Here is a 27,399-nt window from a genome sequence, read left to right on the forward strand (position 1 = left end):
GGCGGCATCCATCCTGAGGTTACAGAATCATGGGGCGGCCCCACTTGAGGCAGGCGGTGTTGGGTTTCCACTTGGACTCACCGCGTTTCAGGCTCTTTGTGAAGCCTTTGGGGAGCGTGGAAATGTAGATGTGGGGTGGGCAGCACATGGACGGCAAGCCCACTCCCGGGAAGGAAGTCTTGAGGACAACTGCTGTTCTCTTGTCCTGGATGTTCTTGTGCCATCTTGTTACCCTTACCTTGCGATTCCCCACCTCCCGTAAGGACTGAATTCCTCCTTTAATGCTCTATTCTCAAACCCTCTATCCTCTTACCCTCATCAGTCTCTACCACCAGCTATTACAGGAAGGGAATATTCAACAGCATGTGTTAAATATAGTAAAGCAGACTTTATTCAGGACCATTGGGACTGGGTAGGGTCCACTGCTGTGGGGGAGAGAGACTGGGCTCAACTCTGAATACAGCGTGGGCAAGCGGGGACTTCTAGCCAAGGGGCAGGGTGGGGGTCAGAGGATGGGAAGGTACAAAGAGGAAACATCAGGGATAAATCGGGTTCTGGCTGAACCAACCAGACAGGATTCTTTGCTGAAGACAAGGTGATCGCACGTCACCTGGGGATGGTAAGAGACGAGGAACCCAATGTCAAGGGTGGCCAGACGTCAAGGGCCGGGGGTTCCAGTTAGGCTTAGTAGGATTTTTGCTAAAACTGGCTTTTCATAAGGAAGCTCCCAGACCAGTCAAGGAGAAGCCTCAGGAGCCTGCAGAAAAGATGGTCAAGTAAAGTATCTTTGTCAGACCCCCATAGAGTAGGCTCTGTCTCTAATTCTCACCCAGCGCTCTGGAATGGAGCAGGGCAGGTGGCTCATGGCAGATGCTTCCTTACCGAGAAGCAGAAGGGAGGAGTTGAACAGAAATGCGTAGCTGTAACTATATGACACCTACTGAATTGGCCCTGGGCTCTTCTGACATTTAGAAGGAAAGCACAGCCCCCTGAAGGAGCTCCTGTCTATTAATTCCCCGCAGTTTTGCCAGCCTCACCTCTAATATGGCATATACGTCTCCTATGCCAATTAAAACGCATAATGCTTCCCTAGAGGTTTTTTCTTCATCCTGAGAGCCTAACGGAAATAATGAAATCAATAGCGAATGGGAAAGCTCGAAGTAGAATGAAAGGAAGCCACGAAAGGCCAGGGTGATGTTCACTTCTGAGAGTCGGGCCCGGTGGAACGCGTGTGCACTCATGTCTCGCCCCCACCAGCAACTGGCGGCTCACCTGTGGAAGCACAGTGAAGCTTTGGAGGCGCTGGAGACGGGCATCAGGAGCTCGCGGCGGCTGGAGAGCCTGTGCAGAGACTTCGAGCTGCAGAAGGTGTGCTACCTGCCGCTCAACACCTTCCTCCTGCGCCCGCTGCACCGGCTCATGCACTACAAGCAGGTCCTGGAGCGGCTGTGCAAGCACCACCCGCCCAGCCACGCCGACTTCAGGGACTGCCGCGGTGAGCGAGGGGCGGGGCCTGCCGCAGGGAGCGAGGGGCGGGGCCTTGCGATCACGTGGGGGGGGGGGCGCGCGTGCTGCTTTTTAGCCCAGGGCCCTGCGCTTTCTGTTACCTCTTGGTCTTTCCATAACGAAGTGATAACGGTCATTAGGACCTCTCTTTGGTCCTGGGTAGTTTAGCGCAAAGAACCCTGGGGAAGGCCCATTTAGAGTCGGCTCCCCCACCCCCACTAGGAAGCGTCCCTCTCCCTAGGTGGTTGAAACCTTTGACCCTCCTGGGATCAGCTAAGGAAAACAGCCTGTAATAAGTGCTTCAGCTAATTGCCGCTGGGCGTCTGTCGTGTGCCAGTCACCTTAAGAAGCACCTCACCTGATTCATTCTGTCTCTCTCTGTCTCCCCTTGCTCACTTGCTCTCTCTCAAAAACAAAAAGCGCCTCACCTGTATTGACTCATAATTTTCATGACCAGCCTACAAAAGGCAGGGGTGAGCTCATTTTACATATAGAGGTTACTGAGACCAGAGAGGTTAAGGAACATGCCCAGAGTCACACAGCTAGAAAGCAAATGACTTGGAACCTAAACCCAGAGCCCACATGCTTGACCATCCTATCCTTCTGTCATGATGATATTACCCACTGTCGCTCGCTCAGCCCTGGGCCAGGTATCTTACCAATATTAACACCTTGACTCCTTTAATAACCAACAACTCCAGCCACGATAAATATTGTTTCCCCACTTTACAGATAAGATACCTGGGCCACTGCTATCTCTCTCTTATTATAAACGCCTCCCATCTGCGTTCTCTTTTTCTAAATGCACCTCTTACTGTTTCGTTTAAAACCTGGGTAACACCAGCTTCCCTCAGGCTACCGTCAAAACTTCCTGACCTGGCCCCCGAACAACATCGAGCACCTGCTGTGTATTGGGCATATGAAAGTGAATGACGCAGCTGTGGCCCCCACACATGGGACCCGCTGGTGGGCACAGAGGGGAAGACACCTGGACAGTGACTGCCCTGTGATCTGACCTGGACTTCAGGGCTTAGGGGGAGCTCTCTGAGGGAAAGGATATCTTATCTTTACAGCTAAGGTATAAATAGGAGTCTTCCCAGTTGGGGGGGGGAGGGTGTGCAGTATGAAGCTGGGAACGGCACGTACAGAGGTCCAAGGGGAACAGAGACTGTGGGAACACCCCAGAAAGTAGAAGTTCTGTATGGAACTCAGAGGGATCGCAGCAGAACTGAGACTGCCAAAGTAAGCAGACTCAGATCCCGTGGGGTCTCATAAACCCCAGAGGACCGCGGTCACGAGCAAAGGGAAGATAGGAAGGGCTTTAAGGAAGGAAATGGAGACGTGGGCTTGTTGCAGAAAGTCAATCCTTTGGTATGTAGGATATGTAGAGGAATCGTACAGGTTCATTTCTTAAAAGATAACCCCAGAGAAGTTTTGGTGAAATGACGAAGACATTGGCAGATCACGGAAGGGGACAGAAATGGCTGGTGACGTGGTTTTGGTTTGTCACACATAGGTCGTTAGTCTTTAAGACCATGGTGCTTCGTGCCTCTGCACCTCGGTATAGTCTGTTCCTTCTGCTTGGAGTCGTTACTGCCACTACTCACCCTCTCCTGGCACAGGGTTCCTCCTCCTAGGAGCCTGGAGGTTGCGCCTGACCCTCTCCACCCGGGTGCCTACCTTGTCTTATATAGCAGTTGCCAGTTGGCCACACCCGGGTGGGAGGACTTAGAATTGTATGGCTAGATCAGCCAGAAAGGTGAAGGACATCTTTCATTCCACATGTACTGTCCTTGGCTGGCTTGCCCAGCTGGCATTTTACGGAACAATCCCCGGTAAAAAAAAAAAAAAAAAAAAGTCTGTGGTTGACAACTAAATGGAAAAAGCATCGGTTACCTAGCTTAAGACCTAAGGTAGCATGGTTGTGAAAAGGCTGGGGGGGTATATGTTTGCTACTCGTGAGGGATGTAGTGTGCCAAGAGCCATTCTCGAGATGCCTCCCCATGAGCGCTCAGGGACCAGGGTGCCATCTTTTTCCTCTTAGAGCCTCCTCAGTACCCCCCCGCCGCCACTAAGCATTCAGTGCCCAGTGACTGTTTATTGGACTAAGCCGGCCAGTAAATGTCTGAAGATTGAGCAAGTCCTGGGTTTTGTCACTAAGGCTGGGACAAGGCATTCTGTGATAAGCCGGGAAGAATTTAATTTGAATCCCCAGGGAGAAAGCAAGGATCACTTCCCTTCCAATGTTGAAGTGCTGGGGGCGAGGAGGTGTTTAGTGTTCTGAAGACTGGCGTTCAGTTGACAAGTACTGCTTGACAAAAATACCTAAATAGCTACTGTGGGTTTACATGTCACCCAAATGTGTCCTAAGGGGACAGGAGCTCCTTTTCCAGATCAGATGCCTCCCAGTGTAGGGAAGACCCTCTCGTGAGTGCAAACTCCAGCTTCCTTTTGCCGTCATTCTTCGCAACCGTCTTGGCAAAATGTGATTTCTGCAGAAGGAAGGACTGGGGTTTGCTGGAATGTTAGTTGCCCAGAAGCATCACACTATCAAGGAGACTCTCTCACAGAAAGATCCCCTGTCTGCCCCAGATTTTTCTGTGGCCTCTCTATCCTCTCTGTCCTTCCCAGGTAACAGGAGGTGGATAGAAACTTGTGCCCTGAGGGCAAAATTCTAGTTCGTATTCCACTGCGATCCCCTCTGTGCCAAGTGATTCCAATGGAAAGACAGCTATCCACCACATAGCCACAAAGGGGCCATTTTCATTTCCAAGATGCTTTGGGGAAACTCAAGCAAATAAATTCATATGGCAAATTTTTATTTGTTAGAGATTTTTATTAGAAATAGCAGTGTTTTCCCCTAGAAGGACAGCCTCTATATTAGGGCGGCTACTGGAGGATATCCCCCCGGAAGTCTGATGGGGAAACAGACCCTCGTCCGCCATTAATGCTGCCATTTCCGGTTCTGTTCCCTTGGTCAGCTGCTCTGGCAGAGGTTACTGAAATGGTGGCACAGCTTCACGGTACGATGATCAAGATGGAGAATTTCCAGAAGCTGCATGAACTCAAGAAAGACTTGATTGGCATCGACAATCTTGTGATTCCGGGAAGGGTAAGTAAGCAAGCTGTTAGAGGTGAAGCCAGAAAGGCAATGTTTAAGTGACTTAAATTTGAACCTTTTGAATACGGGCTCTCCAGTTTAAGATCTCCCCCTTCTGAGTGAAGTGGCTTCCTTCCAGCTGTGAGACAGTTGGGACAACGCCTTGAACATGACAGCGTCACTATCATTCCCCAATTTTGGGTCAGAAGGAGATAAAGCAAGGCTAAGATCTCCTTTTTCTGCTTCCTGGTTGATTTGCTAATTTACTTTTTTCCTACCGTATTCTGACAGGATTGGAGACATTTTACTTTTTTAAAGTTAGGTAAATGAAAACGGAAGCCAAGGAGCAATACTTGTTTAATTTTTTTTTTTTTTTACATTTATTTATTTTTGAGAGACCGAGCACGAGTGGGGGAGGGGCAGGGAGAAAGGGAGACACAGAATCCAAAGCAGGCTCCAGGCTCTGAGCAGGTGTTCAACACAGAGCTCAACGTGGGGCTCAAACCCACAAACCGTGCGATCATGACCTGAGCCGAAGTCAGACACTAAACCGACTGAGGCACCCAGGCACCCCGAAAAATACTTTTTTAAAACAATCGGGTAGAATGGTGATACAAAGGCAGAGGAAAATTCGTGCACAAAAGCACATAAGTTCCGTATGTATGAAAAGAATTTTTAAAAGATGCAATTTTCTGTGCATAATATGATTTTAATTCAGAATTAAAATAACATTTTAGCCAAAACCTGATCCTAGGAGAGATGCACGTTCATTTAGGCCATTAACGCTCACCTACCCAGCACCCTACATGAAACGTAGGCCACCCACAGTGAAGTGGGGCCTCATGGGGCACACACACTCTTTCCAGGCCGAGGGGAATGTGAAAACACATAGCAGCCTGCTTTCAGTTCTTTCCCAGGAAACAATCATTGCCCAGGGATCAAAGATATTAGGGCGTACAACTCATCAACTCTCTCCAGGGCATCTTTCTCTCTAGGGCTCCCCCATTTCAAAGTTCACATCACCCAGGTTCCAGAGAAAATGTTAGCGTCTTTGATCTGCCGCGTATCTGCCTTAGTCTTCAGACAGGTGCCGTGTCCGGTTTGCCGGGGGCTTTCAGTCTTGTCCGACAGGCAGCTGCCCCGGAGACTTGAAGTCTGTAAGGCAGGGAAGATGAGGGAACCCCATGTGCGTCTGGGTGTTTCTGCCAGGGAGCCTAATGACAAGACTGACCGGAAAACTGTTTGTGAAAGATTGTCAGAACAGGTGTATGTGGTACATGCCGGGGGAGGAGGGGGCGGTGAAAGTGGGGATTTACTTCGGCTCTGCTGGTGAGAACATTCTCCCAGGCCTCAGCACACAATGACCACGTTTACCCATCCACGCAGAAGCCTTAGTAAAGGCCACTGGACTTGGTATGATTTTTTTCTTAACTTTGGATGTTCTAAAATATATAGCTGGGGCACCCGGGTGGCTCAGTCGGTTGAGCGTCCGACTAAGGCTCAGGTCATGATCTCACGGTTCGTGGGTTCGAGCCCCACGTCAGGCTCTGACCTGTCAGTACAGAGCTTGCTTTGGATTCCCTGTCTCCCTCTCTCTCTGCCCCTCCCCTGCTCTCTTTCAAAAGTAAACAATTATTTTAAAAAGTTTTTTTAATAAATAAATAGAGGTCATTATTGCTTATAAAGGCAACTGCCTTATTTCCATATTCTTGTGTTCATCAACCAGCCTCAAGTCAACTCTGAATGAAATGGGAAGGAGGAAGTCACAGGCCTTCAGGGGAACAAGTTCTAAAATGGGGTATCATTCCATGTACCAAAGCTAATTGATTATCATTAATTTAAATTACCAAAGAACCTAAGGGGTGGGGGGGAAGGCTCTGGTTTGTCTATAGGTAGAATTTTAAAAATTGAGATTTGAACGTGAGCACATAATTTTGGAGACGCCCCCTGGGCTACACGCAGTGGCAGTGTGATTCCTAGCTTGGCGTTCGGCGTAATCCTGCTCACCCTCCTACAGGGGTCAGCCTGAGATTGCACCACGTCCAGGAGGGCAGGCGTTTTCCCTGAGACAGAAACGCCACAGCACACTTTGGGCCTGAGTCAGCCGCCCCCCCCCCCCCCCCACCCATAGAACAATGTGCTGTGGGCCGCCTTCCCGGTAGAGCAGCAGGGACTGGAGGGGTGGGGGGTGGGGGGGCTTCGTTTGGTTAAAACTCAGAGATGTGGACTGGATTTCCCTCCAGAAGGAAGCAGCTCGCTCTTAAGGACATTAGGGGCCTTTTCCCCCACCCTCTTCTGTGGTTTAAAAAAAAATTCTAGGCGCGAGACCTTTTCCGTCTCCAGCCCCAGACACTGACGTCTGAGTCCACAGCCCTTCTGCTCCGTGCCGCTGAGGCCTGCCAGACATGCAGACATGCTCCCTTGTCTTTTTTGCAGTGAGTGTCCCAGGCCACCCTGTGTCCCACACAGGCAACAGCTGAGCTCCCTCAAGATTTGTTGGGAGACGCATGTGTTCCAAATGTGCGGCAGGAGAGCAGGTTAGGGTCCCCATCTCGCTCTCACCGCCTTTCGGTGATGAAAGCGGCCCCCCAGACATCATCTCCTCGTATCGCCTTGTTGATGTCCGACAGCATCCACCCTGGGGTCCTGAAGGGATTTATTATGTGTTCCTTTGTTGGTCCCCAAAACACATCCGTTAAATTGTGGGCAGACACGGTCTTTGATCCACATTTCATAAAAAACAGAGCATTGAATCAGGCTGTGCTAAAGTCTATAGGATCAAAATGAGTTGGCCGAGTCCTTGGCTCAGTAGCTGCCGTGAGCACAGAGAAAGCTGCTGGCAGGTGCTCTAGAAATCTGTTGCTAAGTAACAAACTACTCCAGTACTCCGTGGCTGGAAACAACTTTTCAGTATATGTCATGGTTTTATGAGTCAGCAGTTGGACAGGGTTCAGCCAGGTGATTCTTCTGCTCCCTGTGACATTGACGGGGGTCCCAGATGGGTTAGTCTGGAGGGTTCAAGGCGGACACCTGGCAGGGACCTCTGGAGGCTCAGCTGGGACCGCATACCACAGAGCCCATCCATGAGAGGCCTTGCCGGCTGACCCTGCGTTCAGCGTGCTCCTTCTGTGTGCAGCTCAGGGCTCCGTGAGCAAGTGTTCCCAGGGACAAAGCGTAGGCCACTTGTGGTTTTATGACCTAGTCTTGGAAGTCACATAGTGTCTGTTCCACACTCTGTTGGTCAGATCAGTCCCCAGCCCACCCATATCCAAGGGAAGGGGACAGAGACCCTGCCGGAAAAATGTTAACGGACCTGCAGCCACATTTTAGAAGCAACACTATGGAGAAGTTAGGCGGTTCCTTCATTAGTTAGCCATAGAATTTCCCCATGACCCAGACATTCCGGTCCTCCATGTAGACCCAGAACTGACACGGGTGTTAAACACTTGAACGTGAATGTCCATCATCCCTCTGGTGAGCATATAAATACAATGTGATATGTCCATATGACAAAATAGCCCCAGGAAGGAGGGAAGTTCTGGTACATACTACAGTGTGGATGGAACTTGAAGACAGGAGAAGTGAGTGAAGCCAGACACACAAAAGGTCACATATGACAAGATTCAGTTTACATGAAATATCCAAATAGGCAAATCCATAAAGAAAGAAGACAGATTGGTGGGAGCCAGGCGCTGGGGAAAGGGGAGAGGGAGAGTGACCACTGATCGGGCGCGGAGTTTCCTCTTGGGTGATGAAAATTTCCCCACCTAGAGGAATAGTGGGTATGCTGAGTGCATAAAGGTCACAAATGGTACATTTTATGTGTATTTTATCACAATTTAAAAAATAGTTTTGTGGGGTTTTAAGTGCCCCAAATGACGCATGGCCTCCAGGGCTTATTAGTCTTGGGGGGAGGAGTTCCTGACACCCATTTGCCGCTTCTTGTTTGATCCCAGAACACAGTTCACTTGTTTCTAAGAACCAGAGCTGAGTCATGGAGCAGGTTCTCTGTCCCTTACTCTCCTGTGGCTCATCTATCTCCCCAGCCCCCTGCTGCCACTCTGTGGCCCCTGTCCCCTCCCCTCGCAGCTGGAAACCCGGGGCCTGGGGATTAAGGGCAGAGTCCCAGGCTCGCAAGGGGGCCTCTGAGCACTGCTTTCTCTGCGTGTGGAACTAACCATCGTCCCTGCCTCGTGGGCTCCTGGGAAGGACAGGAGCTCAGCACGGCATTCGGTAAACTGTAACCACGACCGCTATAGTTTGCACCGGGACGGGGACCCTGGCACGAGGCAGCCACAGGTGTGGACGCAGGTGTGCGTGCTCCCAGCCGAGCCTCGGGGTCTGTTTCGCCCGCAGGAATTCATCCGCCTGGGCAGCCTCAGCAAGCTCTCCGGCAAGGGGCTCCAGCAACGCATGTTTTTCCTGGTGAGTGCTGATGGCCGTTGGTTGGGTCCCGGGCTGGCCCTGGGCCACCTGGGAGGAGGGAGGAGCAGCCTGCGCTGCTCAGACTGGAGCTGCCGAAACCAGTGAGTTGCCGGGGAGGTTCCGAAAACCTGCTCTGGGCACCTGCTGTTTCAGTGCGGCCCGCCCGTCTCATCCGCACTTGTCCTTGCTCCTCCAGTTCAACGACGTCTTGCTGTACACGAGCAGGGGGCTGACGGCCTCGAATCAGTTTAAAGTGCACGGGCAGCTCCCGCTCTACGGCATGACTGTGAGTATGCGCCGTGGGCATGAGATCGGGGGGCCCCGCCCTGCGGGCTGCAGGCAGTTCTCAGGCCCGATAATGGGAGCAGGAGCCCATAACGTGAGGAAGGCACCTTGGGCCTTGTTCGGGTTCCCCAAGAGGGGCTCAGGACATGGCTCGCCCCGCATGCAGGATGCCTGTGTACATTTCTTCTAGAATCAAGTGAGGAAGCGAGCTAACGTGGCCATGAGGTCTGAATCTGCCTTTTACTTCCTCTTGCCTGGCGCTGGGGGCCCTGAAAGACCATCCTCCCCATCCACATGGAAAGGCGGAGCCCCCCCCGCCCAATCGAGCAGCCACCTGTCTTTCCCCAGACATGTGCCAGGGGACAGGTCTCCATGATCTGTGACCCTTGTTTGGCAGACGCAGACAGAATGCCAGTCTGCCCAGGATTATTTCCCTGGCTTAAACTCTCACTCCCTTCAGTGTTTGGATGAAAGGAAGTTTATGGACTCAACCAAAAAAACAAAAAAAACAAAAACACTTTTGGTGTTCCAAATGTGATTTTTCGGACATGGTTCCTCTGAGCTGTAGCCAGTTTAGCGAACGTTTGGAAATGCACCGCGTGTCCCCCTGCCTCTGGCAGTAACATTCTGCACACTCATCCCACAGATAGAGGAAAGCGAAGACGAGTGGGGTGTCCCCCACTGCCTGACCCTGCGGGGCCAGCGACAGTCCCTCGTCGTGGCGGCCAGGTAACTCCTGACCTCTCACCTGCTTCTCCTTCCACCTGCTGTGGTCTGAAGACCTGACGTCTGCCTCTTCTTCAGCTCTAGATCCGAGATGGAAAAGTGGGTCGAGGATATACAAATGGCCATCGACTTGGCAGAGAAAAGCAGTGGCCCCACTCCCGAGTTCCTGGCCAGCAGCCCCCCCGACCACAGTGAGTGTGGAGGGAGAGGCTTCCCTGGTGCCCCCCCGGGTGCATCACCTCCAGGCACTAGCCTCGGGGGAGTGTGGGGGACAGCTCTGGCTGATGGAGGGAGGGTATTCCGCTGCACTTAAAAATCACCCGACCAGGTGGGCTCCTATCTGTGGTTGACATTTGTGTTTAAAGCTAATAATCAAGGAACTTCCAGTTCCTAAGAGTAAAAAAGCCCCTCAGAACAGTGTGAGGGAGCAGGGAAGTCCTCTCTTCTGGGCCAGCACGGTGGCTCGTGGTCCAGAAGGTCCGCGTGCAGGGAGCGAACCCCAACCCCAGCGCTCAAGTGTGTTAGGGGCTCCGCGGCACGCACACCTGGGGTGGGACCCCGACACGAGATGGCTGCTAACGTGGCTTCCTTCTCTGGGGGCGCATGGGGCTCCCCAGGGGAGTGCCCCTGGCCGTCCAGTCCCACTCAGCACCAGGGAGGGTCCTCAAGGGGTCCCTTTCCTGAACAGCAGACGTCTGAAGCGCTGCCTTTTGCCGCCTCCCACAGAGTCCCCCGATGAGGCCGCGGTGGCCGACCAGGAGTCGGAGGACGACCTGAGCGCGTCGCGCACGTCGCTGGAGCGCCAGGCCCCGCACCGCGGCAACACCATGGTGCACGTGTGCTGGCACCGCAACACCAGCGTGTCCATGGTGGACTTCAGCGTCGCCGTGGAGGTACGGGCCGCCCGCGCGGTGCTCGTTCGTTCTCGTTGTCCAGGCCGTCGCCGCGCCATCCCTCCTCTGGTGGAGCTGGCTGTGGGGCGGCCGCTATCCATGCGCACCGGCGCGTGGACAGAGGCCCCGGCGCGGGCGGGATGCAGGTGCCGGGAACCCCCCGTCCCCCCAGGCAGGTGTCCAGGGAGGCAGTGGGGTCAGAAAGCTGGTGCCAGCCAGGGCCATGCGGGGCGCGGTTCACGGACGAAACCCTGGGACACGGCACACGGTCCCCTTCGATGCCGGGCTGCTGCCCCCAAACCTGCTTCCGGGGGTGCCATCTAGCAGAGGCGCCGGAGTATCTTGTTAAACCCGAAAACGGAATTCCCAAACGGGCCTGGCCCGAGAAGATGTCCCGGGAGGCTGTGGGCCGAGAACGGCGGTTTGTTTTGCTTTTTGAAGCAACAGTGTTGGGGACGTGCCAAACCCTTCTTGATGGCTAGTCTGTGGGGACTGTCTGGGATTGTTCTCCGGAAGTGACCTTCACGGCTCCACAGAGCTGCTTTTGTGGAGTTCCCTGCCACAGAGAGTGTCCTGAAACCCGCGCCTGTCTGAACACATCCTCAAGAGGACACGTCCGAGGCCCAGGCCCTCCTGTTGGCTGGGAGCGGACGTCCCCTCTCCTTCGACCCCACAGGGCCGGACTTGGTCCTCCTGCCCAGCCCCCTTCCCACTGTGGGGCTGGAGAATTCTCCCCGGAGCGGGAAGGAAATCGAGTCTGTCCAGCGGGTCCAGGGAAGCAGGCGGAGGTGCGTCACTGAGGGGTGGACTTTGCGCCACTTTAGACGGACCTCCGCGGGGTGTGGGCAGGACGAAGCGTGGGAGGTTGGTAGGATTGGAGCCCCTTTTTAAGCCCTGAAGGCACTTAGGCCGCTCAGGCGCAGCAGACACTGGAGTCAGGTGGGTCCCGGGGGCCCGGACACGTCCTCAAGGCCAGCTCTTCGGGGTGACGGGCCTGCGCAGCCGCAGTCGTGTGCGTCGTCAAGTGACCGTACAGAACCCGGTCAGTAAAGCGGCCCTCAGGCCGGCCCCGCCCCCCCCGGCTGTTCGCAGCGCAGGAACTGAGAACGGGCTTGGACGTTTTTAAATGGCTACTACACGTATCTGATTTTGCCTGACGAGCCTCACTATACACCATCTGGCCCTTTGAGGAAGTCTGGCAGCCGCCACAGCCCCTGGGCGTGTGGGTTTAAGGAGCGGTAATGTGGGCTGAATACTCATGGAATTGGCTGGTCTGTTCCTCTGCAGGTGCCCCCGGCCTCGCCACGGGCACATGGCAACAGTTTAGTGTCTGTGATGGGCCCCTTCGGTGCCAGGCACGTGCCCCCCCCCCCCCACTTCTCCCAGGTCCTCTGATCCCACTGGGTGATGGGGTCGGGGAGCAGGCAGTTCGTTCCCCTCCTGACGGTTGCTGAGCCCCATGCCCGGAACCTCCTCCCGTCCCATCTCCTGCAGGACCCGTGCAGGCGGAGACGTGTCCTGGGGACAGCTGGGGAAGGCAAGGTGTGCCGGGTGTACCCGCAGGGTTATGGGCAAGCCAGGAGCATGCGGGATGGGGGTGGTCCACATAGGAAGGCCAGTGGAGCATTCTCGTGTCCTAGACTGGAGTTGGCAGGTGCCGGAGGCCTGGGGAGGGGTGGGCAGTCTGGATGCAGGGGAGGACCAGGATGGAAGGGACAGCACTGACGGGGATTCCGTGGGATGGGGGGAGGGTCTCTGTGGGCTTGCTGGACTGCCAGAACACGTTGCCACGGACTGGTTAATGGGAAGTTCATCCCTCGTGGTGCTGGAAGCCGAGGGAGGCTCCAGCCCCAGGAACGGCCAGAACTCCTTGGGTGTTTCTTGGCTGGTAGATGCATCACCCCTGCCTCCATCCCACCTGGAGGTCTCCCCAGTGTGTGTTAGACGCCGGTTACCACATCAGGGCCCCACCCTACCCCAGTACGACCTCATCTTCACCTTGACATCCACACCCACCCTATTTCCAAATCAGGTCACGTCCACAGGTACCAGGGCTTTGGATTTGAACCTATCTTTGCAGGAGACACAATCCGGTCCGGAATAAAGACTGAGCAGTGATGTGAGCCAGGAAGAGGGCAGAGCAGAGGCCTTCCCTCCACTGGGGATTGGGGGAGTCCAGGAGAGGGGGCCACTGTGAAAGTGAGGAAACGGGGCGTCTGGGTCACAGATGTTGTCCTGCCCGGTAAAGGCAGAAGGGGACTGGCCCACGTTGGAGGCAGACCTGAGTCATCTGCCCCAGTGGGTTCAGCCTCTAGAGAGCAGTGTCAGAGAAAAGGTGGCAGAGTTTCGGGGCCATGTGACCTGAAGAGACAGACGTGTACCCAAGTGAAGCCACGGGGAGAGGAGTTTGAGTGCAGTTCGTGACCACAGGGGCCACTAGGACAGCAGGGAGCTTTCAGAGAGTCTGAACGTGGCATGTTCCAGAAAGGTGGCCGTGGGAAGTTAGCACCTCCCCGTGGACCTGCCTAGAATTGGGGCAAGGCGTGTACACGCTGCAGGACCGGCGTTAGGAGATCTTCTGGATGCCAACAGCTGGAAGAACTGGGTTCAGTAGAAGGCAGGTGCGCTCCCTCCTTGCCTCCGGGTGACGTGTAATCATGTGTGATGCTCCCCAGTTCTGCCTGTAACTCCCAATACCCTGTGTTCTTGTCACTTTCTGCCCATGGCTGGATGGCAGCCGGATAGAGTGATGCGGGGGGACGGGGAGCTCTATCGGGCACCCCTGCTGTTTGCAGTGTCCCCCTCAGGTCAGCTAAGTCCCGGGTGGGCTCTTTCCACCTCCTTTCACCCTGAGTCAGTCTCCCCATCAGACTGTGAGCCACTTGAGGGCAGAGACGTTTACACTTCTCTCTCCTGCTGCCGCGGGGACCTTGCTTATATAGGTCATTTAATAATGCTTTATAGGAAGAGTACCGGAGGAATAGAATAACGCAGACTCAGGTATATTTACAAATTTTTCTTAAATGTAGTCATTTGCCCATTTGACACACAACTGTGGGACTGTGCCCAGCATCCTTTCCTGCTTTAGTCTCCCCAGTAACGAGCAGCAGGCCTTCTCAGTGTCCTGGCACAGCCCGTGGGGCTGCGCAGCCTGTGTCCTGCTGCAGCGGCGTGGGGGCTCCTCCACCCGGGCCTCAGAGCTAGAGAGTTCGGGTAGGACGGCCGCGCAACGCCCCTCCGTACCCATGGTTACTCTTCCTTCAGCTCCGGGGAGTCACAGGCGGCCCCCTGCCAGGACACATTCCACTGCAGGCCAGCGTTCCCGCCAAGGCCACTAGATGGCGCACAGGGCCCACCAGCACATCACCCAGGGTGACGGATCCTTTCCCCCTCTCTCCGAGGGAACGCAGGGCCAGTGGACAGAGGCTGATGTGCTCCTGCCGTATACCTGTGATGACAACCCCCATGAACACCTGAGGTCACAGCTGGGCATGGGGAACAGCGCAAATCAACCCGTAACGGGGGCCAAGAATTACATAAGGCTCCAAGAATCCACCCGCAGGGAGAACAGCTCTCCCTCAGTCACATGCGGGGAGTCCCGCGGGACCGCGAAGACCAGGCCGCGCGCTGCCGGCGAGGGCGCCCCCCACTCGTGCTCCTTACGTGCGTGCTTGTCTTTCAGAATCAGTTGTCCGGGAACCTGCTGAGGAAATTCAAAAACAGCAACGGGTGGCAGAAGCTGTGGGTGGTGTTCACGAACTTCTGCCTGTTCTTCTACAAGTCCCACCAGGTAAGTACTACATGGGACAGTGGGGACAGTACACCTGCCGGGGGCCGGCCTTCCTCTGGAAGGGTGAACAACGGGGCCCTTGAGCCACCCACCCAGGCATGGAGGGAGGGACGCGGTGTGTGAGAAGGGGTCCCGCCCTGCACAGTGGCCCGGAGAGCCTCGGTTCTAACTGGTCTGACGTCCGTCTGCAGCAATCCGGCCGAAGCCTGGTTGGTTGAGCCAGAGAGGGGGGAGGGCTTCACTGAAGGTTCCTGCATGGCTCGGTCGGTTGGGGGCCCAACCCTGAACTGGGAGATCCTGACTGGAGCCAAAATCACGAGTTCGAGCCCTGCATTGGGCTCTGCACTGACAGTACAGAGCCTGCCGGGGATTCTCTATCTGCCTCTCTCAAAATCAGTAAAATGGGGAAAAAAAAAAAAAGCTATGAAGGCGCAGGGTCCCACTAGCTGGCCTGCGAGGAAGGCAGCTACCGCCCAGGCCCAAGCACCTGCAGCCCCTTCTGTTGCCTCTGTCCAGGACCATCACCCCCTGGCAAGCCTGCCTCTGCTCGGCTACTCACTCACCATTCCCTCCGAGTCCGAGGACATCCACAAAGACTATGTGTTCAAGCTGCATTTCAAGTCTCACGTGTACTACTTCAGGGCCGAAAGCGAGTACACGTTTGAAAGGTAATGACGCTTCCTTCCGCACAGGCAACTGCAGGAAAGAGCCACCCTCTCCTGAGCCACGGGGCTTCTCCCACGTGAGCCAAGTGGACGAGGTTTATAGCAGCAGCCACTCCCTGCCCACCACAGGCCTGGGCATTTACTCACTTCCAAAATGTCCCTGACCTTTGGTGGGGGCGGGGCGGGCCGTCCCCTTTGCCTAACATCATATCCACTTCTGTTTTCATAGAAGCAAGTAAAACTGAGACTTCCCTGGGTAGTGACATCAGTCCTTAGCCTGTACCGTGTCAGGGCCACACGCAGTGCACTTTTAAATCTCTAGCAAGTGTGTTGTTTTAGTCTCTGGAGTATTGAGTCAGAACATGCCGGACTGTGCTAGGGCCAGAAGACCACTCGAGGAAAGAAAAAAATCCTAATGTTTCTCAGGGTTACCTTCTTAATAAGACTAACACGTGGTGTAAGGAGGCCCAGGAGCCACAGTCCTCAGACTTTTCCCAAAATTTCAGGTAGGAATTCTGGGCCCCCAGGAATGGCATCCTGCCACTTGGGCAGGTGGTGGGGTCCTCGGGCCATAGTCCGGGCAGAGTTACCAGTCACCCGCCCGCTTAGGGAGGACGGTCTCTCCTGGCCATGCTGATCGCACACGGCGTGTTCCTTCGTCCCCATGGGTTCCATGAGCCCACAGGTTACGACGTTAGTTCAGCGGCAACCACACAGTGGTTGAAAACCCAAGTCAAAGCCTCCCCATAAGGTACGCTGCTCAAAAAGCGAGCCCAGCGGAGAACTCTTCTCAAATCTGAGCCTGGCCCAGAGAACCTAGACTAGGGGGCTGATCCTAAAAAGACCAGTGATTAGAGACTTTTGAAAGCCCTGCTACCAGTTCCACGGAGGCAGGGCCTCCTCCCCTCAACACTGCTGACCCTGGAGTCCATTCGGCTGTCTGGAGGGGGGGGGGTGGTCCTGTCCTGTGCATTAGAGGATGCCCAGCAGCATCCCGGCCCCTCCTACTAGAGGCCACTTGCACCCCTTCCTCCGTGACAACCCAAAACACCTCCAGACGCTGTCCACCCGGGTGGTTGAGAGCCACCAATACACCGCAACTACCCAAACGCATATAACGGGCTGCTGGTCACCATCCAGGAGGGAGAACAGGAAGCCACCTCACCTCCAACTGCTTCACGTGGAGTGTGCTGCCGCGTCACCTGGGCACTTCCTGTGGTCTACAAAATGAGCGCCCAGGCCGGTGGTCCTCAAACCGTTCCTCAGGAGCACCTAGAGGAACCCTTAGCCTTGCTTCCGTTCACTTGGGTAGCAGGAGTTCATTCAGGAACTCTTCTGCTGGAGTTGCACGTCACGTAAGTCACGACACACGCTGAGTATCGGGACGCTCTTACGAGACCAAGTGACCCTTGACCGTCATTTCGCTTTCTGGTCTTAGGTGGATGGAGGTGATCCGCAGCGCGACCAGCTCGGCTTCCCGCGCCCACATCCTGAGTCACAAAGAATCCCACGTGTACTGATGGCAGGACCCGTTTGCTGGTGTGAGCGGTGGCTGCTTTCCCGGGAGACACTTACTTTCCCTCTGTATTAATGAAGCCTAGTAAAATTAACACCTGTCTGGAAAACAGAAACATGGTTTCACAGCAACTCTCCTCTATCTCCGCAAAACTGTTTTTAACCTTGTCTTTTCAAGCTGTTCGTGTCGTCTGAACGGAACCGTGCTCCCACCTCGGACGCTGGTGGCTCGTCCGTCCTTGTCCTGGTGGGCTCTTTCTAGCTTGTGCCAGTATTAAAACGTTGTCATTGATGTAGTGCCAAATGACGGTTTTTCTTCCACAAACTGCACCTTAAAAGCAGGACAACCACATCCGTTCAACCAAAAAAGACAGGGCAAGTGCTCTCCTTTTTCTTAAAAAAGAAAATTCTTTTGACTTATAGGCTGGTGCATTTTAAAAACAAATGGATTTTCCAATGTTTGTGATACATATGGCACAGTCTTAAGCAAAATGAGATCATTTTCCGATTTCGTTTTTTCAATCTTTCTACTTTTATAATAGTAGCAAGTTAGTAGGATTTACTTCGATTAATGAGCAATTTGCAGCACACGAAGTACGTTCCCCTTTGGGGTCTTACGCTCCAAGGAAACGCTGTTCTTGGCACAAGTTGACCAAATTGTTGAAGCGGTTCCTCTTTACAGACCGTAGCGGGTTGTGCTCTGTTCAGAGAAGCAGAAACCGAGCACGACATCCGCGGTCTCGCTGTGGTGTGTCCGACCGAAGATGCTAAGCCGTGGTGTTTGCTGTTTCACAAGCATGAGAACCCGTATGTCCGTAATCAGGGCCATTTGTGAGATGTGACGTCCGGAGGGTGGGTGCGGCCCCCGTCATACCTGTATCCTGCAACTGTGGTTTGGAATTGCACATTCAATAGTAGTATATATCGTGCCTGTCTTCAAAAAACATTCTTTCCTCCTTTTTATACTCACTGCCCTCCCCCCCACCCCCCCCCCGCCCGCATGGGGTATCACCAGTAGGACACTGCGCATCCTCGACAGACCGCACAGAGGACACGGTTGGCGCCCACGAGGCAGAGTCCACGTGCCTGGTCTCTGTAGAGGGCGGGGGGCTGCTATCCCCTAGTTAAACCCTTTCTGACACAGTCCAGAGGGGGCGACCGATCCAACCAGTATCTCCCAGCGCCCGCACCACAGCTGGGAAAGCCCCTTACCTAAGAAACACAGGACGACCCGACGCGGGGGAGCCGTGACTGGCGTGCGTGGCAACGGCGATGTGCAAATCAATGTGCAAATGGACCAGTAGCCTGAGACGTGTTAATCATTTGCCTTACGACATGTACCAGATGGTTTTAAGTACTAACAAAAGGGAATAAAAATACCTCACGCCACAATCCAGCATATTGAAGTTTTAAGGCAAAACATAACCAACCTCGTCCGGTCTTTCTTTTCGCCTAAGGTGGGCGGGTTGTGGGGAGGGAGCCGTCGAGGCGCGGACGTGGCCGGTCCCGCAGGGGTGGGTGCGAAACAGAGCGTGCGGGAATCTTGGTCTGTGACCGGCTATCTGCGGCCGCCGAACTGGGGGGACAGAACCTCGCAAGGAGCCGGTCCGTGGCTATAAAAGGACTAGAACCCAAGGGATGGAAGCGAAGGGGACAGAGGGGCTGGCTTCCACTTCCTTTGTGACAAGCGGCCCCTGGAGACCAGCTGTTTCTCCCACACCCCAGGGGTAGGACCAACTCCCTGGGAAGGTGAACCCGTCACCAGGCAGCCGACAGGGCACAGGCAAGATCAGGAAAATGCTCTCTGTAGCAATCACCTGTCACTAAACCCTACAGGGCGTGAGGATGAGGAGGTCTAGTTCAGGGTCTCCGAGCGAAGAGCCCAAACCGCGTCCGTGGTACAAGTGGTTCTGTTCCGTCAGCACCTCTGTGTCCCCATGACATCAAAGCAAACGTTAGGTCCAAGTCACGTGGGCAAGTGAGACCACTCCCAAGCTGCCAGGAACATATGGGGAATTTCAGAGACAACCTGTACCTGAGTCCAGCCTGTAACAAAAACTGGCCTACAAACGGGAATGTAGGGGCCCCTGGGTGGCTCAGTCAGCTGAGTATCTGACGTCAGCTCAGGTCACAATCTGGCGGTTCACGAGGTCGAGCCCCACAGGGCTTGCTGCCGTCAGCTTCAGGGCCTCTGTCTGCCCCCCGCTTGTGTTTTCTCTCAAAGGTAAAAAAAAAAAATAAACATTAAAAAACAAATGTATCTCACGGTTCTGGAGGCGGGGAAGCGGAAGATCAGGGCGCTGGCAGACCTGGTGTCTGGCGAGAGCCTGCGTGGTTCACGGCCAGTTGTCTTCTCGCTGTGTCCTCGCAGGGCAAGGGGGGGCAGATCTCTCTTGGACAGTCCCTAATCCCGTCATGGGAGTTCCACCCTCGTGACCTAACTCCCTCCCAAAGGCCCCACCTCCAAATACCATCGGCGGGGGGGGGGGGGGGGGGGGGGGGGGGGGGGGGAGGGGGGGGGGCAGGACTAGGGCTTTAACATAAATTCTGGGGGAGCCATTCAGCCTGTCCCCTCTACACACACAAGACCGAGTTACACAATTAATTTTCTGTGAACTTTATTGACCCTTGCAGGATACAGTACCTGTGCTTAACACGCCCTGCAGTACTCTCCCCATTTATTGCCATGTTTTATAGCAGAAATATAGAAGCCATATTTTTTTAAGGAAATACAAAAATGTTTATAAACGGACCACGTTTTGCCAAAAGCAAGGTACAAATGCCACATGAAGAACGAACTAGACACTTCACAAGACTAACTGGACAACAAAACTGTTGGATTCAGGTGTGTGGCATGTGGTTACATCGAGATAGTCGCGGCTACCTTGCTTATTAGCGCGGCCAGCAGGGACGCAGAAAAGACGATTTCGAGAAGGCGTAAAAACCCAGCCGGACACAGCCCACTGCCTGTTTCCAAAAGGCAGCCGCTGGGTTCCACGCAGACCTCTCCCACACTGGGTGCGCCGCGGCCGTCTACAGTCTGTAAGTGGACAAGCTGTGGCCACAAGGCCTTGGCATCAACAGGCCTCCAAGAGCTAGCAAATCCATCCTGGACGCTGGGCTCGAGGGTCTAATGGGCAGCAGAGGTGATGTTGTCTGAGCCGAGTTCCACTGCAGCTCCGGTCCCTGGTCCTACAAAGACTGAAGTGGCTCTGCCAGTGCCGGCCTCCCCGGCTCACGAGGCCCTTGAGGGGGCACAGGTCCCACATGCCCTCAGAGGCACAGACCTCAGCTTGTGTGTGCACAGGAAGCAGCCAGCCAGAACGTGGGGAAGAGAGCCACTTTTCACACCCTCCAAAACCCCATCTCCCCCAGAAGCTCAATCAACAGAAGACACTTAAGGTCTAAAAAACTAATCTTTGCCTGGGAGACGGCTCGGTGTGTTACGGTCTAGCGACTGGAACACGTGCTGATCCTTCACACCGATTCGCTTCACTGGAATAATCCAGTCTCCCAGTCAGCAGGACCACCGCTTCTATCTGAGACTGGCTTTGCATGTGATCTTGAGGTCACTGTCCACCTGCAAAGTGAACTCTAAATCAGAAAGCTGCCGTCTGCACTGGCTGGCTGACGATCAGACAAGCCGCCCACTCCGGGGGAACACCGCTTCGCTTCTTTGAGCGATTCTCCAGCGGTGGACAAAACGGATCTTTGGCTTATGTCTCACATAGGGAAACAAACTGTTTGCTCGTACAAAACATTATGTTGAAACACGGAATGAAACATTCTCAAGTCCTGTCACCCAAGTTAATATTCCTGATGCAGAAACCCACACAGAGAGTCAGCAATTCATTCAGTTCTATTTCCCCCCACCAAAATGCATCCCTCGTAGAAATCAATCATTCCATTTCTAATTAAGAAATCATGATTTAATTTTAGACTCTGAAATCTACACTCCATCAGCACATCTCGACAAGCAGCACACGCCCAAACGTTTCCGGCCCAGGGCCTCTGCTCTCCCCTGGAACTTCCAGGCCGCTGTGTCGGCACCTACCAGACCTTCCATCCCAAAGTTTACCCGGTACCTTCCTTGCTCCCCAAATCCTGTCTTCCCCTTGGAGAACTGCTACACCAGCAAGAGAGGACAACGATTTGTATCAACAAATGCAGAACAGTACCACGTGCACCTGGTCAAGTATTACTGCAGGAACTCGATGTCCCATCCCAGAGACCCAGAAATTTTTCCTCCTGCCTCCCACCTTGGCAAAGCCAGGTCCTGCCACAAGCCCAGAAAAATACGGACCCCTCTGGCTGACAAAGAGCAGACCCGGGCTCCTTGAAGAGAACAAAACAACCCTTAAGGTCCCTGGGAAGAGAGAGCGATTCGACAATGAGCAATATTTAGCTCTACCTTCTCAATGACCAATCTTTTCTGAACGGTGCAGAGGGAGCAGACCTGGACATGCGGCAGGTTCACAGTGGGCTCTTCTTTCTGGAAGTGCTGAAATGTCTCACCCTCTTCACACACACACACACACACACACACTCACACTCACACACCTCCACGACAGGTGTACTGCCCTCTGAAGAGTCACGTTTCAAGAGTCACACTGCAGAACAAGTGCGTTATAAAATTTATTCGTGTAAGCATTCAGACACTTGTAGGTGGGCAGGATGATACGCGGGTTTCACAAGGAGCGACAGGAGATCCTACCAGAAAGGATGGTGCAGCGGGCGCGGGGCTGGCAGTGGCACAATTTCAAACAAATGTTAAGACGAGAGCACTTCATTGGGGAGCAACTTAAAATAATTAAAGCTTCATGAGGCCAGATATGTTCCGATTTAAAACACTAAGAAATAGTACCATCAAATGAAAGGAAATCAACCTCTACGGGGACCAAGAGGGCCGTGGGGCAGACGAGAGGGCGGTGTGCATGTGTGGAGGTACAAAGAGTGTTCGCAGGAGGGGTGCTTATTATCATTAATGACAAACCCTGTAGATACAAAAGAAAACCCAAATCACTGATCACATAATTCAAAATTTACATGTAATAAAGGCAAGGCAAGAGACTCGAGTTACGGCCTGTCAAATATTTACTCCACTGACATTATCTACAGAAGCACTCGGCCAATTTGTACACGGGGACTCCTGACACACGCCAGAAGGGTTTCCGTAAAAACGACACTATATACAATCTGTACACTGACCCACCAGAGCGATTCCCCATCTCCCGGGGAGGGGAGTGATCAACTTAAAGCAGGATACCTGAGGTTTCATTTCGGATGTGGCCTTATCATGATCCCACATATACATTTCAGGGCCTGTTTTTGTTTTTAAAGACACTTTCCTTGATATGTGCACACTGGCTAAAATTAAAAACAAGAACCATAAAATAAAATGATCGCTTGAAGGAGCCGACCTGACCCACCCCCCCGGAGACTTCACGCGGTGCAGGCCGGGAGAAAGGGCGGCGCGGGGCCCCGGGGCAGGCGGCTCGGGGTGGGGGGACGGCCCCCGGATGGCGCACCACTGCAGCCGAGTCAGCAAAGGCTCTCGTTGACTTTGTACGAGGAGGATGAAGAGGAAAAAAAGGAAAAACAAAACCCCAAATGCCAAAGGAATTTCAGTGGGATGAAGTTCCTCCACCACTTAGAGAATATCTAGAGGGGGAGAAAAAAAAAAAGAGAAAGAGAAGTGAATGTCATTTCTGTAACCTCTGTGCAAAAATCCAAAACCACCACCCAAATCCTACTTTTGCTGGGCAAGCCCAAGTCATAAAAAAAAATTAGGCAAATATCAGCGGGTTAATCACTAAACAATGCATAAAAACTAAGAAAACTGTGATTTCGACACAACTTTTCACAGGTTAAATTCAGTCCATCGAAGAACTAAAAGTCTATAACGGAAAGTGAGAACACGTTCGGTCTCCCAGGGGGGAAAGAATTGAAGAACAGAACAATAAATGGCGTGGCTTCGCTTACAGTCCATTTTTTAAAATTAAGGAATCAGTAAAACCCAAACACATACACATGGCTGGATTACAGATGGGCACAAGAAAACCCATTTTGGCCACAAAAATATCGATGCTTGTTCAAGTAGTCCACTTCCTGGAACTGTTTCAGAAATGGGGTCCAAAGAAGGAGCCGTGTATTTTGCACAAAGATGCCTCTTAGATTTTTTGTAATTGTAAAACAGGGAACAACTTTGATGTCCAACTGTAGAGAAACGGTTAGACAGACTAACCAAATTTTTAAACAGATTAAAAATTGTAATTATAGGGGTGCCTGGGTGGCTCAGTCGGTTAAGCATGCAACTTTGGCTCAAGTCATGATCTCGTAGTTCATAGGTTCGGGCCCCGCGTCGGGCTCTGACAGCTCAGAGCCTGGAACCTGCTTCGGATTCTGTGTCTCCCTCTCTCTCTGCCCCTCCCCTGCTCTCTCTCTAAAATAAACATTAAAAACACTTTTTTAAATTAAAAAAATTGTACTTATATTTAGCAACATGAGAAATACACACAAATGTGTACATAAAATTATACAGGCAGTACACATGTATAGTTTCACATGCACAATTTATTCTAAATACTATAGAATATCAAAAACTTATATGTGCACGAATTTGGAGACATGTAAAAAGTTGGGTAAATTTATGATCTGTATAGAACAATGGAAGCCAATGAACAAAACTGATATTCCTAACTGGGCTGCACTGGTGGGGTCACGGCACTTTCTTCTGGTTTCTGTTACTTCTGCAGTACTATCTTGCTCTGGAATAAAAACAAAAAAGGAGCGGGGTCCTCTTATGGCCAAGATCCCCTCGGCTACCTCAAAACAGAGCCCAAGTCACAGGAGAGGGCTGAGGACCTGTTCAATGGAGAGAATGTCAAACATTCCAACCTCTGGCTCCTCTTTTAAGGCATTAAAATACTTGGCACCCTCCCAGAGAAAAGGATCACGGAAGATCTTGAAAAGCAGGCTCCAGCCACAGATCCTAAAACTCATTTTCCAAGAAATATAAACGTCTAAGCCATGGGAGGAGTTGATGCCATGCAAAAAGAGCCACGCGTTAATTCAAATTAAGACACAGAAGTCTCTGAAATGCTTTAGACAAAAATCGTTTATTTTTTCTGAGGTGATCCACTGAGGGACCGCCTTTATGGAGCTAAACGGGAATGAGGCAGCAGCAGTGGCCACTGTGGCATGGTGGCATGTGGGTGGGGAACACACAGGAAGAGCTCGGGGGGCCTCCAAGGAGTGAATGGACAGCACCTGCTAATAAGCCTGTGGGGACCCAGCTAAGAGCCCCCCAGGAGCAGGGTCCTCTGCTGGTTGCAGAGGAGAGCGTGTCTGCACATGACAAAGGAAAGGAAAACAAGACAGAATGGTCTGGAGGCCAGAAGAAAGAATGTGGACTAGTGTTTGGCGAGTACAAATTTATTTATTTTTTTTTTTAATTTTTTTTTTTTAACATTTATTTATTTTTGAGACAGAGAGAGACAGAGCATGAACGGGGGAGGGGCAGAGAGAGAGGGAGACACAGAATCCGAAACAGGCTCCAGGCTCTGAGCTGACAGCACAGAGCCCGACACGGGGCTCGAACTCATGGACCGCGAGATCGTGACCTGAGCCAAAGTCGAACGCTCAACCGACTGAGCCACCCAGGCTCCCCGCGAGTACAAATTTAAACATGATGTGGACAGCGGCAATCACATCTGACTTACAGATGCTCAACGCTCACCCCAGCGGTGGCCGAGACCCCAAAAAGTGGCCAGTTCACATTGACACGTGCTGTGAAGCGTAAAACACACCAGACTGCAAAGACCTGGTAAAAAGCAAGTACGAAACGCCTCCCCGGTAACAGTGTGCACCGACCACGTGTCGAGAAAGATGTGGCAAGCAGTGAGTTAAAAAATCTATTATTACAACTAACTTTACCTGTTCCACTCTTCCGGTTTTCTCATGAGGTAACTAGAAAACCTGAAGCTCTGTGCGTGGCTCACACTGTCTACTGAAGAGCACAGGTGGAGATCCCTGGGTCCACAGTGCCAAGGAGGGAGCAGAGAGATCAACAAAAATGCACAGGCCACACCCCCGTGTCCCGGAGCCTCGGGGAAATCGGGTCACGTGCAGGCATTCCTGCTAAGCATTTCAGGCAGTTTGAGACAACGTGGAAAAGAGTCCTAAAAGGGACACTAGGAAAGCAGCAAACCAAACCAAGACCACGCACAGAACCACCAGAACCAGCCACGTGATTGTACGGTTCCTTTTAACAGGAATTTTCGAAACACAACTAGAATGGGGAGTGAAGGGAGTCCAGACTGCTCCGAGAAATGAGAAAAGTGGCCATTAAGTTATGATGAAGGAACAGGGGGCAGCCGAGGAGCTGAGAAGGGTTGTCTCACGACCAACAGCCGGTGAGCCCTCTAACAATGCCACACGACCGTCTCTGCACGTGCACGCAGGATGGCACACGCAGACCTGTCAGCCCCTGTGCGGGTGAGCGGACGGGTGACTGCAGCTCTCTCTTCCTTTATGCCTCAGATTTGTTCCTGTCAACAGCGGGGAGGGGGGTAAACCTGAAAGCGTAACGGAGTCCTTCCAGCCTCAGAATAGGCGGCGGCCACGTAAACGGGCCTCATTCTCCAGCAGCCCTCGAGCACCAGCTCGGAAGGCCAGACACCTTCTACAAAGGAGCCTGTGGCCGCGGGGACAAACCTGCAGGGAGGAGCAAGGCCGGCCCCTACGTCGCCGGCCCCTGCCAGAGGGCAGCCCCTTCGGCCATCACTTCCAAGTGGCAAAAGGAACCCAATGTGCCCCCAACTTCCTTATGTGTTGTCAAGGCAGCCTCTCTGGAAAGAGCTGAAATGTTCCTCACTGTCACTGAGGCTCGGCCTTGCTCTGGAAGGGGCTCAGGAGCCTGGACAATTCACAATTCACCTGGAAGGTATTTTTTGTTTTCCTTTTTAAATTTTTTAAATGTTTGTTTACTTTTGAGAGCGAGCAACCGACTGCAAGTGGGGGAGGGGCAGAGGAGGGGGGGCAGAGGATCCGAAGTAGGCTATGCACTGACAGCAGAGAACCCGATGTGGGGGCTCGAACCCACAAGCCATGAGATCATGACCTGAGCCAAAGTCAGACGCTTAAGCAACTGAGCCACCCAGGTGCCCCAAAGGAGGTGAATTTCAAAGCCATGACGTGGCTGGCTTTTGGGAGAGTGGCAAAGGTTTGGGGGTGCAGAGCAGAGCCTGGGTCACAGCACACCTCTCCACTCTCTCCAACCCCCCAAATGACTGCCCTTCCGCGGGAGTGACATCGAAGCGGCCTTCACAAGGAGGCTATCGCAAGTCTGAGAGTGGGTGGGGAAGCCCAGGCCGTCCCCCCCCACCCCCACCCCAGGGCCACAGGCAGGGCAGAGCACACCTGCTGACACAGCAGGGCTCCCAGGCACCAGCGGGGCGGGGGGGAGAAGTGGCCTAGGCAACCGAGGAAGCGAACACGCCCATGTCCTAACTCACCGAGCCCCAACTTCTAGCACCGTGGGCCTGACTTTGAAAGCAGAAAACCAAGCGCGTTACAAACACGTGGGTAAGGAGCACACCTCTCCGGCGGAGGGTCAGGCTGCCTCACTAGGAGCAGACAGGAGCCTTTTAAAGGCACTGGGCATTTACGTGGTAAGAGCTACAGTCTCACAAAGTCTGTGGTCCTTCCAGATTCCTATCATTCTTTTACAGTGATTGAGTTCTAGAACTCAGAACTTTCTGAAACTTGATTCTGTTTCAACCGTGTGGCGGGAAGCTAACAGCACCCGACCGGGACCGAAGCGCCCCAGGGACAGAGAGGGCTGACCAGCAGTCCCTTGGAAGGGCAGAGACAGCCACGGGGCAGACACAGCAGGGCCCTCCTCCCTGGACGCAGTTACCTCTGCAGCCGCTGGACGAGCTGGGCCACCATGGTGTCCGAGATCCCAGGGCAGGCCTCTTCTGCCAGGTAGATGGCCCCGCGCAGTTCCTCTATGGGCCCCGTGTTCCCGCCACACGACTGGCTCTTCTCCTTCAACTGGAAATACACAAAGAGCAGCATGACCCACATGGGCACGGGGATCGCCGAGCACCTCCTATACAGGGTTACATGACGTGCCAGCCCAGACCGCTGCCCACTTCCGTTCCTTTCCAGGAACAGCTCCGTGACAGCACTCTGTACAGGAAGGGCAGGAGTCAGACGTACGTCACCACCTCCGCTAGCGAGGAACAGAGACAGCTAGCCTTCTGTGCATCTTTCCAAGATCTGATCGAGGCATCCGTCCCTCTCTCGTTCCACTTCGACCTTAATCTCTACCAGAAAAGCAATCCCAAAGTCGCTCAGCTCTGGCTTCCACAGCAAAGCTGCAGCGTGCACTGTGACTTAGATCCTGGTGGTAAGGGGCTGGCTCTGAAGGCTCCAGCAAATGGCCTTTCTGGACCCGGGGGCTGTCAAAACATTCTCCTTCGTGCAACC

General features: G+C 53.3%; 2 protein-coding genes across 7 annotated transcripts in view; one reads left to right on the forward strand and one right to left on the reverse strand.

The window, feature by feature from the left end:
• FARP1 (FERM, ARH/RhoGEF and pleckstrin domain protein 1) overlaps positions 1–18,330 on the forward strand; it is a 299,936-nt gene extending 281,606 nt beyond the window's left edge. For all 3 annotated transcript variants that reach the window (XM_043581978.1, XM_043581968.1, XM_043581988.1), the window contains exons 18-27: positions 1,258–1,495; positions 4,488–4,618; positions 8,963–9,031; positions 9,228–9,317; positions 9,963–10,045; positions 10,121–10,233; positions 10,769–10,935; positions 14,618–14,725; positions 15,242–15,393; positions 16,829–18,330. In XM_043581978.1, the coding sequence (XP_043437913.1) occupies positions 1,258–1,495; positions 4,488–4,618; positions 8,963–9,031; positions 9,228–9,317; positions 9,963–10,045; positions 10,121–10,233; positions 10,769–10,935; positions 14,618–14,725; positions 15,242–15,393; positions 16,829–16,910 (1,233 nt within the window). In that variant the 3' untranslated portion in view covers positions 16,911–18,330. The remainder of the gene's footprint in view (positions 1–1,257; positions 1,496–4,487; positions 4,619–8,962; positions 9,032–9,227; positions 9,318–9,962; positions 10,046–10,120; positions 10,234–10,768; positions 10,936–14,617; positions 14,726–15,241; positions 15,394–16,828) is intronic.
• Positions 18,331–21,527: 3,197 nt separating this feature from the next.
• STK24 (serine/threonine kinase 24) overlaps positions 21,528–27,399 on the reverse strand; it is a 121,239-nt gene continuing 115,367 nt past the window's right edge. For all 4 annotated transcript variants that reach the window (XM_043582010.1, XM_043582027.1, XM_043582019.1 and 1 more), the window contains 2 exons: positions 26,825–26,961; positions 21,528–22,566 (listed from right to left, as the gene is read on the reverse strand). In XM_043582010.1, the coding sequence (XP_043437945.1) occupies positions 22,530–22,566; positions 26,825–26,961 (174 nt within the window). In that variant the 3' untranslated portion in view covers positions 21,528–22,529. The remainder of the gene's footprint in view (positions 22,567–26,824; positions 26,962–27,399) is intronic.

The sequence above is a fragment of the Prionailurus bengalensis genome, chromosome A1 (genome assembly GCF_016509475.1).
Source record: "Prionailurus bengalensis isolate Pbe53 chromosome A1, Fcat_Pben_1.1_paternal_pri, whole genome shotgun sequence".
In the NCBI taxonomy this organism is placed as follows: Eukaryota; Metazoa; Chordata; class Mammalia; order Carnivora; family Felidae; genus Prionailurus; species Prionailurus bengalensis.